Source organism: Liolophura sinensis, chromosome 1 (assembly GCF_032854445.1).
Source record: "Liolophura sinensis isolate JHLJ2023 chromosome 1, CUHK_Ljap_v2, whole genome shotgun sequence".
Taxonomy (NCBI): domain Eukaryota; kingdom Metazoa; phylum Mollusca; class Polyplacophora; order Chitonida; family Chitonidae; genus Liolophura; species Liolophura sinensis.
This window is the reverse complement of record NC_088295.1, coordinates 51,932,778-51,947,319: the sequence shown is the minus strand read 5'-3', so window position 1 is coordinate 51,947,319 and position 14,542 is coordinate 51,932,778. Positions and strand designations below refer to the sequence as shown.

Here is a 14,542-nt window from a genome sequence, read left to right as displayed (position 1 = left end):
AGGGTTTGTCACAAACCAGTAAAGGGTTTGTCACACCCCAGGAGAGGGTTTGTCACAAACCAGTAAAGGGTTTGTCACAAACCAGCAAAGGGTTTGTCACACACCCATAGAGCAGTATTCTGTATCTCAAAGCATGCTACGAGCCGTAAGTAATTGACTTTTAGTCTGGGTTGTACTTTACGTGCAGATACCCTATGCAAATATCCTATCATTGCTTTCCCTCTTATTGGACATGGGTGTTGACACTGAGTCTCAGGTTCGACATAAGTACGTCTGTACACAGCTAAAAACCTAACAATTTGCATTAAAGACAAATAATTATCGCCTTTTAGCTCTAATCATACGATACATTTCTATCAATACAGATAAAAGTAGTCTACTAACTTGGCAATTTCCAGAGCAGGGACACAGGCACCAGGTTTGTAGCCAGACATTCCTCGATACTCTTTGGCAAAGATACAGTCCTGAAGGCTGACTCGTCCCTGAAGTAACTTGACACACTGCTTAAGAACGTATTGCTTGATGAGAGAGACATCCCGTGAAGCAAACAGGACCTTTATACATTTCTCCAGAATCTTCCAACAAAAAGAAAAGCAAGATATCACAGCCATACATTACACTCTGAAACTGGATGCAAATATAGCCAGAATCAAATAATTTCTGCCATTCCTGCAGGAATACATGTCCAATTATTGGCAAAATATATTCATCACCACCCCCGACCCCTCCACACACACACACGCACACCCATCCACAGATGAGACTAAACTGTAGACAGTTGCATGACTGTCTATGCAAGGTCATTGTGTAGAGCCTGCTGGATGTGTGACTGACCTTGGACACAGCAGGACAGTTGTCTCTTCTCACTGTCTCCACTCCTTTAGCATCAAATACAGGCTCTTTCTGATCTGGGGTTTCATACATGTAACCAAAGTACCGCTTTTTGGTTTGAAGCACACAGGGCTGGTACACCTGCAGAGCAATGAAAACAAAGATTGGTTAAACAGTACATGTAAGTACACTTTACCTGAAGTAACAGTACGTCTAGTTCCTTCATTTCCACAATGTGTATCAAAGTGAGCATTATTCCTTGGGTACAATAGCACAGTTGGTCGAGTGTCCGCTTCGGGAGCAGTAGATCCAGATCAATCCTGGGTCGAGTCACACCTAAGACTTTAAAAGAGGAAGTTGTAACTTCCTCACTTGGCGTTCAGCATTAAGGGGATAGTGCTATGACTGGTTGACCCCTATCAGTATAATGGCTCTGGCGGGGCAGCTTACTTGCCGTCGGTCAGGCATCTCGATGAAGCAGCACTAGATAAAAGAGCAGTGGAAATCCGTCCTGCAACAAGGAGGCAAAACTACATGCACTCTAAGGACTCCTTCGTCGTCATATGACTGAAAAATTGTTAAGTACAACGTTAAACCCCAAGCACTCACTCACTCAGCCTCAAGCGAGGATATATCCTGAATCTGATCATAAGAGAAGTCATAGTTCGTAAGGTATGTGAGTTCTTGTCATGTGTGCATACTTGACAAAGACTGATTTGTTGTCGGGTGGCATGTTTATGCTATACTATCATAAAAGTTTGCTTGATTACTAGTTTGATAAAACTACAATTATCCAAATCAACACCACTGGGATTACTTCAATGTAATAGACCTTAAAAAAATTTGAAAAATCAATCAGAATCTCCTACACATTTGTAGATTTGTTCGATCTTTCCGTGGCATCACAGCATATTTGTCAGATCCATCCACTGGCGCGAGGTTGTGTCCTCATTATTTTTTTTTTTTTTTTTTTTTTTGATTGGTGTTTTACGCCGTACTCAAGAATATTTCACTTATACGACGGCGGCCAGCATTATGGTGGGTGGAAACCGGGCAGAGCCCGGAGGAAACCCACAACCATCCGCAGGTTGCTGGCAGACCTTCTCACGTACGGCCGGAGAGGAAGCCAGCATGAGCTGGACTTGAACTCACAGCGACCGCATTGGTGAGAGACTCCTGGGTCATTACGCTGCGCTAGCGCTTTAACCGACTGAGCCACGGAGGCCCCGTGTCCTCATTAGTTGATATGATTAAGAGTGTCATCACAGCATAATTAGCCCTCTCACCTTTTCAAACTTGAGCTTGATTGGTTTAGGGTTACTGGCTGTAACAGTGTTGGCAATCTCTTGGCCAATCCTGAAGGCTTCATCTTTACTCCTCCCATGCAGCTCTATGAACATACTGAAGAGGGACGTGATGATAACAATTTTATTGATACTTCTGTGAAAATACTTTGCGCACGTGACTGGAAATGCTGTTTACCCCAATTTGATGTTTAAATTGCATAAAAAAAACTTAGTGGAAAGGTGATGACAAGGCTCCTTTAGACCCGATATTTTGAAGGATACTGCAAGATTACACCGAGTCTCATGATGACAAGTTAAGATACTAATATCAAGATGGTATGATTTGGCATGTGTGTCTCACACTAGATACTATAAACTGACCTGTCAGTGTCCCCATACACAACTCTGGCTCTCCACTCTGGGGTGTTCTCCACCAGCTCTATAGCTCTCTCCAGGGTCTCTCGAGCCTTCCTCACAATACTGTCACCAACCTGTATGCCAAAACGCCAATTTGTCTCAATGCCAATCTAAAATCTTCACATCCAATACAAAAAGTAACCACATTATTTTTTCGCTGCACCTTGTTGATTGTTTTAACAGCTGCAAGGCAATGCTATAACTCCTTCCTGTGTATTCTGATAATAATGCATGCAGTCAATACCCGAGTTGTTGAAATGCAGTCTAACTTACTAGTCCATATACACTGTGTATGCTGTCTCTCACTTGAGAAGTTCTGTCAAGAAGTACTTCAATTTAATTCAAGTTTGAAAAAAACCGAGTGAGCTTTCCAAGGGGTGTGAGCGGAGGTCACATATTTACTGGAAACAATATGCTACCTAACATTTAAACTTTGAGCGTACATATAGGTATATTTGCATATATATTAATACACATGTGAATTAGGCCATTATTTGCTTGTCACTCTTTACTGTGGACATTATTAGGCAACAAGAAACATATGGTGTTCTTTTATCAGGGAATGGGACAGAAGTTCCAGAGCCTGGTGACTGTTGAAATATACATGGTTTGTGTGTGGCGGCTGACTGGTCCTTTGTTGAAATATACATGGTTTGTGTGTGGCGGCTGACTGACTGGTACTTTGTTGAAATATACATGGTTTGTGTGTGGCGGCTGACTGGTCCTTTGTTGAAATATACATGGTTTGCATGTGGCAGCTGACTGGTCCTTTGTTGAAATGTACATGGTTTGCGTGTGGCGGCTGACTGGTCCTTTGTTGAAATATACATGGTTTGCGTGTGGCGGCTGACTGGTCCTTTGTTGAAATATACATGGTTTGCATGTGGCGGCTGACTGGTCCTTTGTTGAAATATACATGGTTTGCATGTGGCGGCTGACTGGTCCTTTGTTGAAATATACATGGTTTGTGTGTGGCGGCTGACTGGTCCTTTTTTGAAATATACATGGTTTGTGTGTGGCGGCTGACTGGTCCTTTGTTGAAATATACATGGTTTGCATGTGGCAGCTGACTGGTCCTTTGTTGAAATATACATTTACCTCAACACAAGGCATCCTTCCCGAGAAGTTGGCTCCTGTATAACCATAGGTCACATTAGCTATCAGCTTCAGGCCCAGCTGACGGGCATCCAGCAATCGAGACAGACCCTGCAAACAGAAACAAGGTGCTCAGTGAAATTCATCCCATTATTTGCACAATATTTACCCAGTGCAGCATATTGGCTAGAGTTGTTAGAATCTCAACTTTTTTTTTTTGGTAAACCCTGGATATTTTATGACAAGGACCAACAATGTAGTTCTTTTTCACATGACCCTGGCCTTTCAGGGCCACATGGCATTACTATCAAGAAGTTAGCGGGCATGTGATTTATACAAAGCCGAAAACATACTTCCTCCTGACCCTATAAAACCAGTGACCACACCCTGCTCATTGTCTTATTTACTATCACGCTATGGCATGCACATGTAGCGTTACACTTGTATGCCATCATGCCTCGTGGTAGTAGCTTACACATGTGTGATTCAGGCGAATGGGTCCAAGATTTGCCTCCTAACATAAGAGTGAAGGAGCACTGATTGGGTAATACTGTCATACAGACATTTTATGTTGTTCATGCACTATAAATTTCTGCACCGTTAGTTTACGCCTAGTCAAAATAAATCAGAATTTTGTCTGTTTTTGATAGAACTGAAAGTAGCCAGTGCTACTTCCTAACCGCCTGGGTACCAAGGTAATAAAATGCTATGACTTCACTTCCAGCAACCACCGCCCAAAAAAAATAGTGGACATGCTAGGTTGATTTCTTTATATGTTGTAGAGAAAAATGCAAGCTGTATGTGGTTGTATGGCACTGTAGCACGTGAAAGTTAGGGCATATATATTTTTGAGGTTAAAGTTAACAAATTCACTACATACACAATAAGGAAAATCAATGCGCTTATGAAACCTATTAGAGTCTGTGAGGCACATCATAATGACCAAGAAATTTTGTTCTGCTCGGTGTGTGGAATTCAGAGAGATGTTCAGATCAGATTCGGAATCCCAATTCCCACAGTTTGAAGACTTCTATAAAGACGGGGTTCCGATTATGGCTGCGGCTGACCCAAATTCAGCTGTACACACAGACAATGTGTCTGAGTGTGTTACTAGAGTGAATTGTAATGAGCCCGTTAAAGACTAAGAGGGCCAGCAAACAGAATATGTGGGAAACGACCAGCCTCCAGCCACACGGCACAAGAAGGCGAGACTCTCGCCACTACAACTAAGAAACCAAGTGATTGGCCGTTATGGCAAAGTCAACTGAGGTTTTGATAGCCCCAGAGTCTCGAGTGGACATTTCAAATACTAGTAAATTAGCATTAGACGCCCCGGCTGTTCTGGTCAACACATTTCTCACAATGGGTGCGGCCAGACGTCTGGCCATTAAGCCATTTCTGGCAAAAAAATTCAGAGTGGTGTGTACATCTGATGCCCCAATTACAAATAAACTGTTTGGGGACAATATTAAAGAAAAGGTCACTGAAATGGATGATGTCTGCTGAGTTGACAAAAGAACTGAATTCCAGGCAAAGTTTCAGTACACAAAAAACTGGAGAGGCAGAGGCCAAGGAAATTACAATCGTGCACTGCCCAGAGAGTGTTTCATGGGCAACAGAATTCCCAGCTACGGGGATTATTATGCCACATTAATAGATATGCAGGGTGCATATGGAAACTCAGTGAAAAATTAGAAACAAGAAAGAAGTCATGGTGAAAACTCTCCCTCATCCACATGGTTCACATATACTGACAAACATCAAAACAAATGGTTTAAAGTGAGAATTATAGTTTGGTTATCCTATAATTGGAGCAGCCAAAACAAGGACAGATCACGTGAAAACAGTGGGGAAATCACGGATTGGTAAGCTACTGTACGTGGCAGAACATTTATTTAACAGAACTCTAAATAAAAAAAAAAAATAAAACAAAAACAATAGAGACTTAAGAGGAATTGATTTGTTATAAACAATTCCATTTATGTGACTGAATACCAGAATCTTCATATGACATTTGATTTTCTCATTGTGATTTCTCGTAGGGCTGATAGGCCTAACAATACTTACAGGTAACGCACAGTGCCCATGTAAATTACAAGGTGCTTCACTTATAACGCGGTCAGTGGATTTGTCCCCCAACAAGCGTATAATAATAAGGGAGAGGTGTACTGTGCTATGGTCCTAGACTGACGTGCCAACGGAGAAATTCCCATTGTTCATGTATGTAGTTTGTGTACATTGTATGTACAAACAGATTTCTTAACATTCACTCATACCTTGTCAGTTTTATAATTTTTCATTTCCTTCTTGACCATGATTCTGGTGTTCAGGATCTCTTCCACCATGCTGTAACATACAACAAGAGTTCAAGTTACCACGATATACACCCAGACAAACAGAATACCAGCTCAGCATTGTGAAGAGTATAACCTGAAAAGCACTTCATAGGTACTGATAATTGGTTTTAGTATTAAACAGTAAATAGCATTAAAAGTATACATGAAACATCATCACATCTGTATCTATGTAAAAATAAACTGCATGTGGAAAACAACTGGAGATATGGCCTAAACACAAAATGGACGAACAGGTGGACAAAATTACTATATCCTAATATCCTCTGCCTAATGGCAGTGGGCAGTCAGGTGCAACACATGACCGCGTCGGTACCTATACATCAACCAAAAATCAAAGCTGCAAAACTAATCCAGGTCGATCTGTATAGCAGATATCAGAGAAAGGGAAATCTGGTTATCATAGCAACCACAGAAATAAACAAATGTGAGTCATGACAAACCGTCATCTGTGTATCTCTGTATCAACCAAAAATTAAAACTCTCCGTGGAAAACAGTTGGAATTGCAGCATGGACACGAAATCACATCTATTTATACAGTATATAAGGAAAATGGCTATATGGTTACCATGACAATCACGAAAACGGACAAATGTGAATCGCAACACATGTGTGTGTATTCACCTGTGTATGCATTATACATGTACTTATTTACATAGTATATTTATATATGGAAAACGGTTAAGTGGTAACCACAACAACAATGGAAATGGGCAAATGTGAGTTATGCCACATCATCATCTGTATCTATGTATTTATTTATTTATTTTTTTGATTGGTGTTTTACGCCGTACTCAAGAATATTTCACTTATACGATGGCGGCCAGCATTATGGTGGGTGGAAACCGGGCACAGCCCGGGGGAAACCCACGACCATCCGCAGGTTGCTGCCAGACCTTCCCACTTACGGCCGGAGAGGAAGCCAGCATGAGCTGGACTTGAACTCACAGCGACCACATTGGTGAGAGGCTCCTGGGTCATTACGCTGCGCTAGCGCGCTAACCGACTGAGCCACGGAGGCCCCTTATCTATGTATCCACCAAAATTTAAAACTGCACACGGAAAACATTTGGAGATTAGCCCGGACACGAACACGGATGGATAGACAGACAAAATTGCTATAACATAATACGAGCTGACTGATGGCGGGTGTATAAAATTCACACAATCATGTAAATGGGTCAAAAAAAAACAGAACATCATCAAAAAACAGAAAAACACGGAATTCAGAGAACACCAGAAGCTTGCCACATTGAGCAGTTCGTAAAATCGCACAGTGTTCAATTTAGGTGATACATTAAAATACTGACCTCGTAAGCAAAATAGAGTAGAGTGACATCATTGTACACGTCAGATATTATCCATGTAAAATATAGAACTTTGAGTGCAACATCACGATAATGAAATGTTTTTAGCTTGCACGAAAAGCATTATTATGCTATGTTATTGAAGGATCAGTGTCCAGATTCATTATTTATTTACAAATTAGCTACCTCCGAATATATTGTTAAATTAAGCGTAAAAAATGTTGAAAAATGGTTCATTGATAGTCTGGTTTTATGGATTTTTTCCGCCAACACTTGGTAGTCTCTGCCGAATTACCTCATGCATGTCCAACATTTACAAGCTCTCAGAGCTACTCCACTTAGTTCAGTGTTAATAAAAGTTACAAGAGTGAAAACAAGTATCTCTAATTTCTCCACGAAAGGGTTTGCTGTTCTGCATACGTTTGTAAAAACAGGTCGTCAAAGAACCCTGGAGTTAGTTTTTTCAAGTTTCCAGAAAATATGGCCCTCAGGAAGGCATGGAATTTACATGGCGAGAAGGGCAGATTTTCTACCTACCGAAAACATACTGAGAAAAAGTTTCAAGGAAATTGATGCAATACTTTAATAAGAGTTGCATGGACAAAATCTATGTGCAAGTTTAGCTGATAGCAAAGATATGGTAAGTTTCATCAAAATCAAGGCAGTGGTTTGGGAGGAGAGTCTACAGACAGGGGGATAAATGGGGTGATTTCAGTATATACCCCCCCCCCCCATTTAACTTCGCTGAGGGGGCTGTTAATATTTTAAAAAAAAACATAACTTGTATTGCTGTAGAAAAATGCTTACCCTACAATACGTGTATGAGTGCTCGTTATACAGGAGATATTAAGAAAAAAAGCTTAGCCTTCCATCTTAGTATGTACATTTACATGCCACACCTTAGATAATGGACCAGCCCCACTCCCACTCCCAACCCCCCCAAAAAGCTTGACCTTCAATCCACGTACAAGAGCCCAATATACAGCAGTTAAAAAAATAAGCTTTAACCTTCATTCCAACTATGTACATTTACTGTCAATCTTCAAGATTTTCAACCACTGAAGCACATTTTTTGAGTGAAGCACTATGTACATGTATGTATGTATGTATGTATGTATGTCTGTCTGTCTGTCTGTCTGTCTGTCTGTATGTATGTATGTATGTCTGTATGTATGTATGTTGAACAGGGTCGTATTGAACTATTTTGCAGTCGAAGGACGACAAGGAGTCATTAGGTGTGTGTACATATATTGTGTCTAATAGTGGAATGGCAAATCCATGCCACAAAAGTCCTGCTGCCAGTGAAGTATCATGTTGAAGACACCAGACATGACACCCCATCAAGTCACATTATACTGACACAGGGCCAACTAGTTACGTTTCCTTGCTCTAGCCTCTCAGTGCTGAGCACCAAGCGAGGCAGCAGCAAGTACCATTTTTAAAGTCTTTGGTATGACCAGACAAGGATTTCCCAGGACGACGTTTCCCAAGGGGATGCTCTAGCCATCAGGCCACTGAAGCAGTTGGAATTTATACATACGATTATTATGAAAATGATTTGTTTGTGTCACTATAGATGTATGCTTCATAAACTGTATAAATTTTTTCACTATGCCCCATAGATCTCTCATAGAATGTTTATTGCAGAGGTTTTGAAAAGGTTGAAGAATTGGGTACGCACCATACCATAGATTAGGGAGCTAAAAAACAAACAGCGTAACATTCGATCCATGCATCAGAGCCCAACAAACAGGAGTTGAAAAAAGTTTAACTTTCCATCCTTAAAAATAAAGCTTAACTACTAATGCATGTAGACCGCTTCCCCCTTCAGCGTCCTGCTTTTTTTAAAGTTTTACACTTTTCTCTTGCATGCATAAGCAGCTGATTGTCTCTGGGAAATTTGACAAAATACAGGTTTAATTTCACATTGTGGAATAATGATTTGAGAACTTTTAAATTTAGAACTGGAATTCAAAATTGTGTAGATTAAACATGACTCCAACACCAAATCTAATCTCTTTTATCTTTACCCGATCTCTGCTATAAATATCACCGTAGTTGTAACATACCTGGAAATGATTCCTTTTCTGATATGCTCTTTGGCAAAGACAACACCATTTGGGGAAATTGTCACATCATCCTTCAGCTTTCTAAGGAGAGCCGGACTAACAGATAGGGAAGTGCATCCAAACTCTATAGGCCCATCTCTGACAGACAAAAACAGACAAAACCAAAGTTCTAATGATATGAGAAATAAAACCATCTCTCTGCCTCTCTACAAATATTTAATCTGTTCATTTAACATGCTTGCACTTTACATTTAGCAATATACCCTAAAAAAATATCTTGTTCATGCCATTATTTCCATCATTTCCATTTCAGGATTATGTGCTTATTCCAGATATATAGTAATTTTCCACAAGATTTCCACAAGAGTTATATCCATTTGTAATACAGGCAAGTGGTGGGTATAAGAGCTCGTTCAAGGAACTCTCTAGCTGTGACTCACTGCGTCTTGGCAAGGTTTTCCAGTCGTCCTAGGCAAGTGGAGAAGCAGTAATTGTAGGCAATCATGATTGAGGGGTAGAGAGACTGGAAGTCCAAGACGACCACAGGGTGCGTGTAAAAGCGGGACTCTGGCTCCAGGGTCAGGGGGATACACTCTGGAGCCTTCATCCTTGCTCTCTGTTGAATGTTAGGTGAGCAAGGGATAAAGTTGAGAGGCTTGGCCAGGCGTAACATCATGGATTCCACACGGTACTGAAGGAGAAGGAAACAGAACATTAAACATTCTATAGAGGACATCGCCTGAAACCTGCAAATCATCACACTGACCTGATAACGAAGGAGAGTAACAGAAACAACTTTGACTAAAAATATACACATGTAGGTGTAGAATATTATTTATTTATTTGATTGGTGTTTCACGCCGTACTCAAGAATATTTCACTTATACGACGGCAGCCAGCATTATGGTGGGTGGAAACCGGGCAGAGCCTGGGGGACCATCCGCAGGTTGCTGACAGACCTTCCCACGTACGGCCAGAGAGGAAGCCAGAAAGAGCTGGACTTGAACTCACAGCGACCGCATTGGTGAGAGAGGGTCATTATGCTGCGCTAGCGCGCTAACCAACTGAGCCAAGGAGGTCCCTAGGTGCAGAATAGGATTGATTATGCCAAATCACCTCCTATATCTATCACAGGCAAAAAAGTAAAATTGCTGAGGGCAATTAGAATTCAACACTATTGCCAGCTCTAATCTGTAACTGTTGAAAGGAAAGACAGTAATGTGAATGAGATAAGACGCAGACCTGGTGAATACGTGTACCTGAGAGCCTCGGGACAAGACATGGAAGAACTCAATACCAAAGACTCGTGCAAATTCACTGGTGCGACCTATCAAGTTCAACTGCTCCATGAGTTCGTGATTCCCTGTGACACGGCTAACGTAGTAATCAATAACCCGCCATCTACAACAGAAGCCCCCATGTACAGCAAAGAGACAATGTACATGTAAATGCTATATCTTATCATAAGATGGAGATGCATTAATAAATAGGATGGAGATGCATTAATAAATAGGAATGATTGTTGTTTAATGTCATACTCTTATTTCATCCCGTTTTTGGGACGCCTGATCTGCTCATTTTAGCCAAGATATATGCAACTGTAGCAAGAGTACTGAGTTTCTTTTTTTCTCACACAGTTAGACCATCAAATGAACAACATACTCATATCTTTACTCTTCTAAAAGGCTGGTAAAGAAATGTAATATTCTACTTTCAACACTACTAACATCTGTCCCAAAAATTTGAAGAATTAGGGTAGTCAAGAACTTTTCCTTTATATGATGGCAGTTTGGCAGATGGCAGATGGCAGATGGCGACAAGGATAAACAGGGTTCATCCACCTAAACATTTCAAATTTCCAGGGTTTTTTCCATGACCAAAATACACATTTTTTTAAAAGCTAATTGGAATGAATATTCTACTATATTAGCTGATCTTTCACATACATGTACATACCCAAGTGCTTCGAGCAATGTCCAAGAAACCGGAAACAAATTTGTCCAGAATTTGTGAATACTATAGTAGCTCAGATTGCGCCATTTGTAGTCTTGTTTACAAATCGGCCCACAGCTTATGCTTTGGCAGGCTTTTCAACGGCTGAGAAAGTTACTTTACATTTCCTGGCTTTTCAGGGTCTTCAAAGCCCCATACAAATTCTGGATAAGTCACTGATTTTGGTAAGTCACTGACAAACTGACACTGATAATGGTGGAAAAACAATGGCCCTCTAATTGCCACACACCACTTCTTGTCACTTTAATAGGCCCTTACAAACAGTTAGAATCTACAAATGGCCTGTTCAAGGATTTGAACCAGCATCTCCTGTGACTTGATGTAAAATGCCACACAACTTTATAATACTGAGCTACATCCAACTCCCTACATTTATTTGGTCACAAAATTTACCAACATATTTATTTATTTGATTGGTGTTTTTACGCCGTACTCAAGAAAATTTCACAATGTATTTAGCACCATGTATTCTGCAGTCCTGATAACATTTTCAAAATGAGTGGACAGGCTTTGGACTATTTGCTACTCCGTTCAATGTTGTAATGATACGTAATTGTAAATGTAGCCCAGTTCTGTGTGTTAATACGTGTATGACAAGGGTGAATGGTGACCAGTACACATGCACATATACACGTATACACGCCTTGTCTGGAAACATTTTCAACTCTTCCAGAACTTTATCAAAACAACTGATGAGTGCAAAATTTGTTGATTTAGCACTGTTTAAAATGTTTTGACCTTTGTTTTGGTTCAAAGTGCTTGTGACATAATGCTGTTGCCTTCACCTATGGAATCATTAGAATTGGGCCAGTTCACAAACATGCCTTTACTTATTACAAGAAGTACGGTAAATGAAGTAATATTTCATCCGTCAGTTTCTGTTTTAAATTTTCACACGACTTAGCGGCAAGATGACAGCAGTGGGTGATTAGCCCCCTGCCCCTTCCATTACCCTGCAGGGCAGCAATGGTCTCTCATCCAAGCCACATTGGGATCAAGTCCCAAGTCTCAAGTACAGGTCTCAGCGAAGGTACGATTATTTGGGTAACGTGGAAGTCACACAGCAGCATTATCTTGTGAATGTTGTATATTCAGAGCCCTCGTTAAGCAACAAATATTTGTACAAATGTACTGCAGGTACAGATGGATTTCACTGACAAATATCTGTCACCAACCACCCATATAACTTGAATGAAATATGTCACTCAACACGTATTTTTTGTTTCATTACAATCGAGTATGTCTTCCTACTGCAGAAGAGTTACCTTTTGGGTCTCGCGTTTTGAAATCAGGGACCTCCCATTAAACACATAAAATATACTCAAGGCAAGCTTTCCGAAATTACCATGACTATCTTTGGCCCTTTTTCAGTAGCACTGTGATTCGTCCATGTTGTTGACCTATTAGAAGTTCGCACAACAGTGACTGGCTATATATCAAAATAAAGTGCTTGTTTTATGATTATCGGTGAGCAAATTTGCTCAGGCATAATTTATCGTTCACCAGCAACAGGTAAGATTATTTTTTGGCCTTTTGTCGGCGTAAATCCCGCCATCGACGGGTATAATAGACACGTGGAGATTTCGAGCCCTGCTGATTGTAAGTTGTCGCTGTAAATGCAGTTTGTCATCACCCGCTGGTAGTTTGCGAGTAAGGATTCACGGGCCGCTAAGTTCTGTTATAACTTTGTGCATGAAGAGCTCTGCTATAACAGATATCCGACGTGCCACCCCACATATGTAAAGGTACCGAGTGGTCTCATTCATCATAAAATAGCCATCATAAAACAATCTAGGTGTGCCTTTTGTGAAGTTAGCCTTTATGTACTAGATTCATTATGATTAAAACTGAAGAAAATATGAACTTTTGGTGATGGGAGCATACACCGACTGCCCAATGAAGGCTTGAGCTTGTTTATTACATTCGGGAACTGTCCATAATCCCCTGACCATCCCCAAAGCTCTCCCTTGGTGCCTAGTCACTAAGAGCCACAATCAACGCAATGAATCATGGGATACACTTTCCAGGTCTGACGGTAAAACTTAGGGTCAATTACCTTACATGTGTGTGTAGGTGTGGGTTATGGCATTTGGTCTTCAGCCTTCAGCGACTCTCCCTTTACTCAGATACCTACCTGTACAGGTGTGTCCTATGACTGAACCAGCTAGTTAGGGAACGGTAAGAGTATTTGGGCAGGCGATGGTGAAGCACATGGAATGCCACATTCTCAAACGTGTACTGATTCAAGGTCACCTGAAAGCAAGAGGCATCATCAAAAATACTGTTTAATACTAGCATTAATCACATAATCACCAATTACAGGTCTGAAGTAGGCATACTGATACCATATTTCTTCTCTATTTTTCAGGCTCCTTTTTAACTCTTTTGCTATGCAATATTTTTGCAGGTCTGGACGAAATAAATTTTCGGCAGTTTGTTAAAAGCTGTATATATTTTTTTATTTTCAGTATATTGTGCAACGAAATAAGTAACACCTGGTAGTCATATATATATTGCAAAATGTAATAACTGTATTACAATTGAAGAAATATATATAAACTAAAAAAAAAAAAAACTTTTGTCGTGTTGAATTCCCAATATTGTCAGAGCAATTTCTTATATATTGCAAATGTTTCTTTCTTTAGTACCAGTTCTATCTACAAATTCCTATCACCAAGATGAAAGGCTCTAAAGAAATGAAAAGTCAGATAATGTCTCTAAATATCAAGGGTGGCACATTTGAGAAAAACACAAATTTACCTACAATTTTCTATGAAATGGGATCAAGTCTGGGTCGGGGATATCACAGAGAATGATACTTGTTGCTGCCTCGCTTGGCGCTAAGCAATAAGAAGTTAGAGCAAGGAGCCATGTCACATGGTGCTGCTTATCACATGAACCATGTCACTCAACACGTCATTTGACAGCAGTTCAAAAAGACAGACTAGAGCTATAGAATCCGCGCATAATTTGTCAGCTGGGCCTGGTGTTTTCTTGGGCACAAAACCAAAAGAAAGTTCGGCAATGCCTGTAGCATCAGTAACCTCATTTCAAGGCACATCGTCTTCTCGAACACCGTCCCCTCCCACATCTTCATTTTCATCTCCAGAATCGGTTTTTACTTCCAAATTCACTATCCCTAAACTCACGATTAAATTTGCTGTCTTCG

The 14,542-nt window shown here is 40.5% G+C and overlaps 1 protein-coding gene across 1 annotated transcript in view; it reads right to left on the bottom strand.

The window, feature by feature from the left end:
- Nucleotides 1-14,542, bottom strand: part of LOC135462216 (uncharacterized) — a 52,829-nt gene that overhangs the window by 14,133 nt on the left and 24,154 nt on the right. Inside the window, exons 15-24 of the mRNA XM_064739629.1 lie at nt 13,508-13,626; nt 10,620-10,761; nt 9,801-10,051; nt 9,361-9,498; nt 5,906-5,975; nt 3,633-3,740; nt 2,499-2,608; nt 2,118-2,232; nt 835-972; nt 385-575 (exon numbers count right to left, since the gene is read on the bottom strand). Of these exons, the coding sequence (XP_064595699.1) occupies nt 385-575; nt 835-972; nt 2,118-2,232; nt 2,499-2,608; nt 3,633-3,740; nt 5,906-5,975; nt 9,361-9,498; nt 9,801-10,051; nt 10,620-10,761; nt 13,508-13,626 (1,382 nt within the window). The remainder of the gene's footprint in view (nt 1-384; nt 576-834; nt 973-2,117; nt 2,233-2,498; nt 2,609-3,632; nt 3,741-5,905; nt 5,976-9,360; nt 9,499-9,800; nt 10,052-10,619; nt 10,762-13,507; nt 13,627-14,542) is intronic.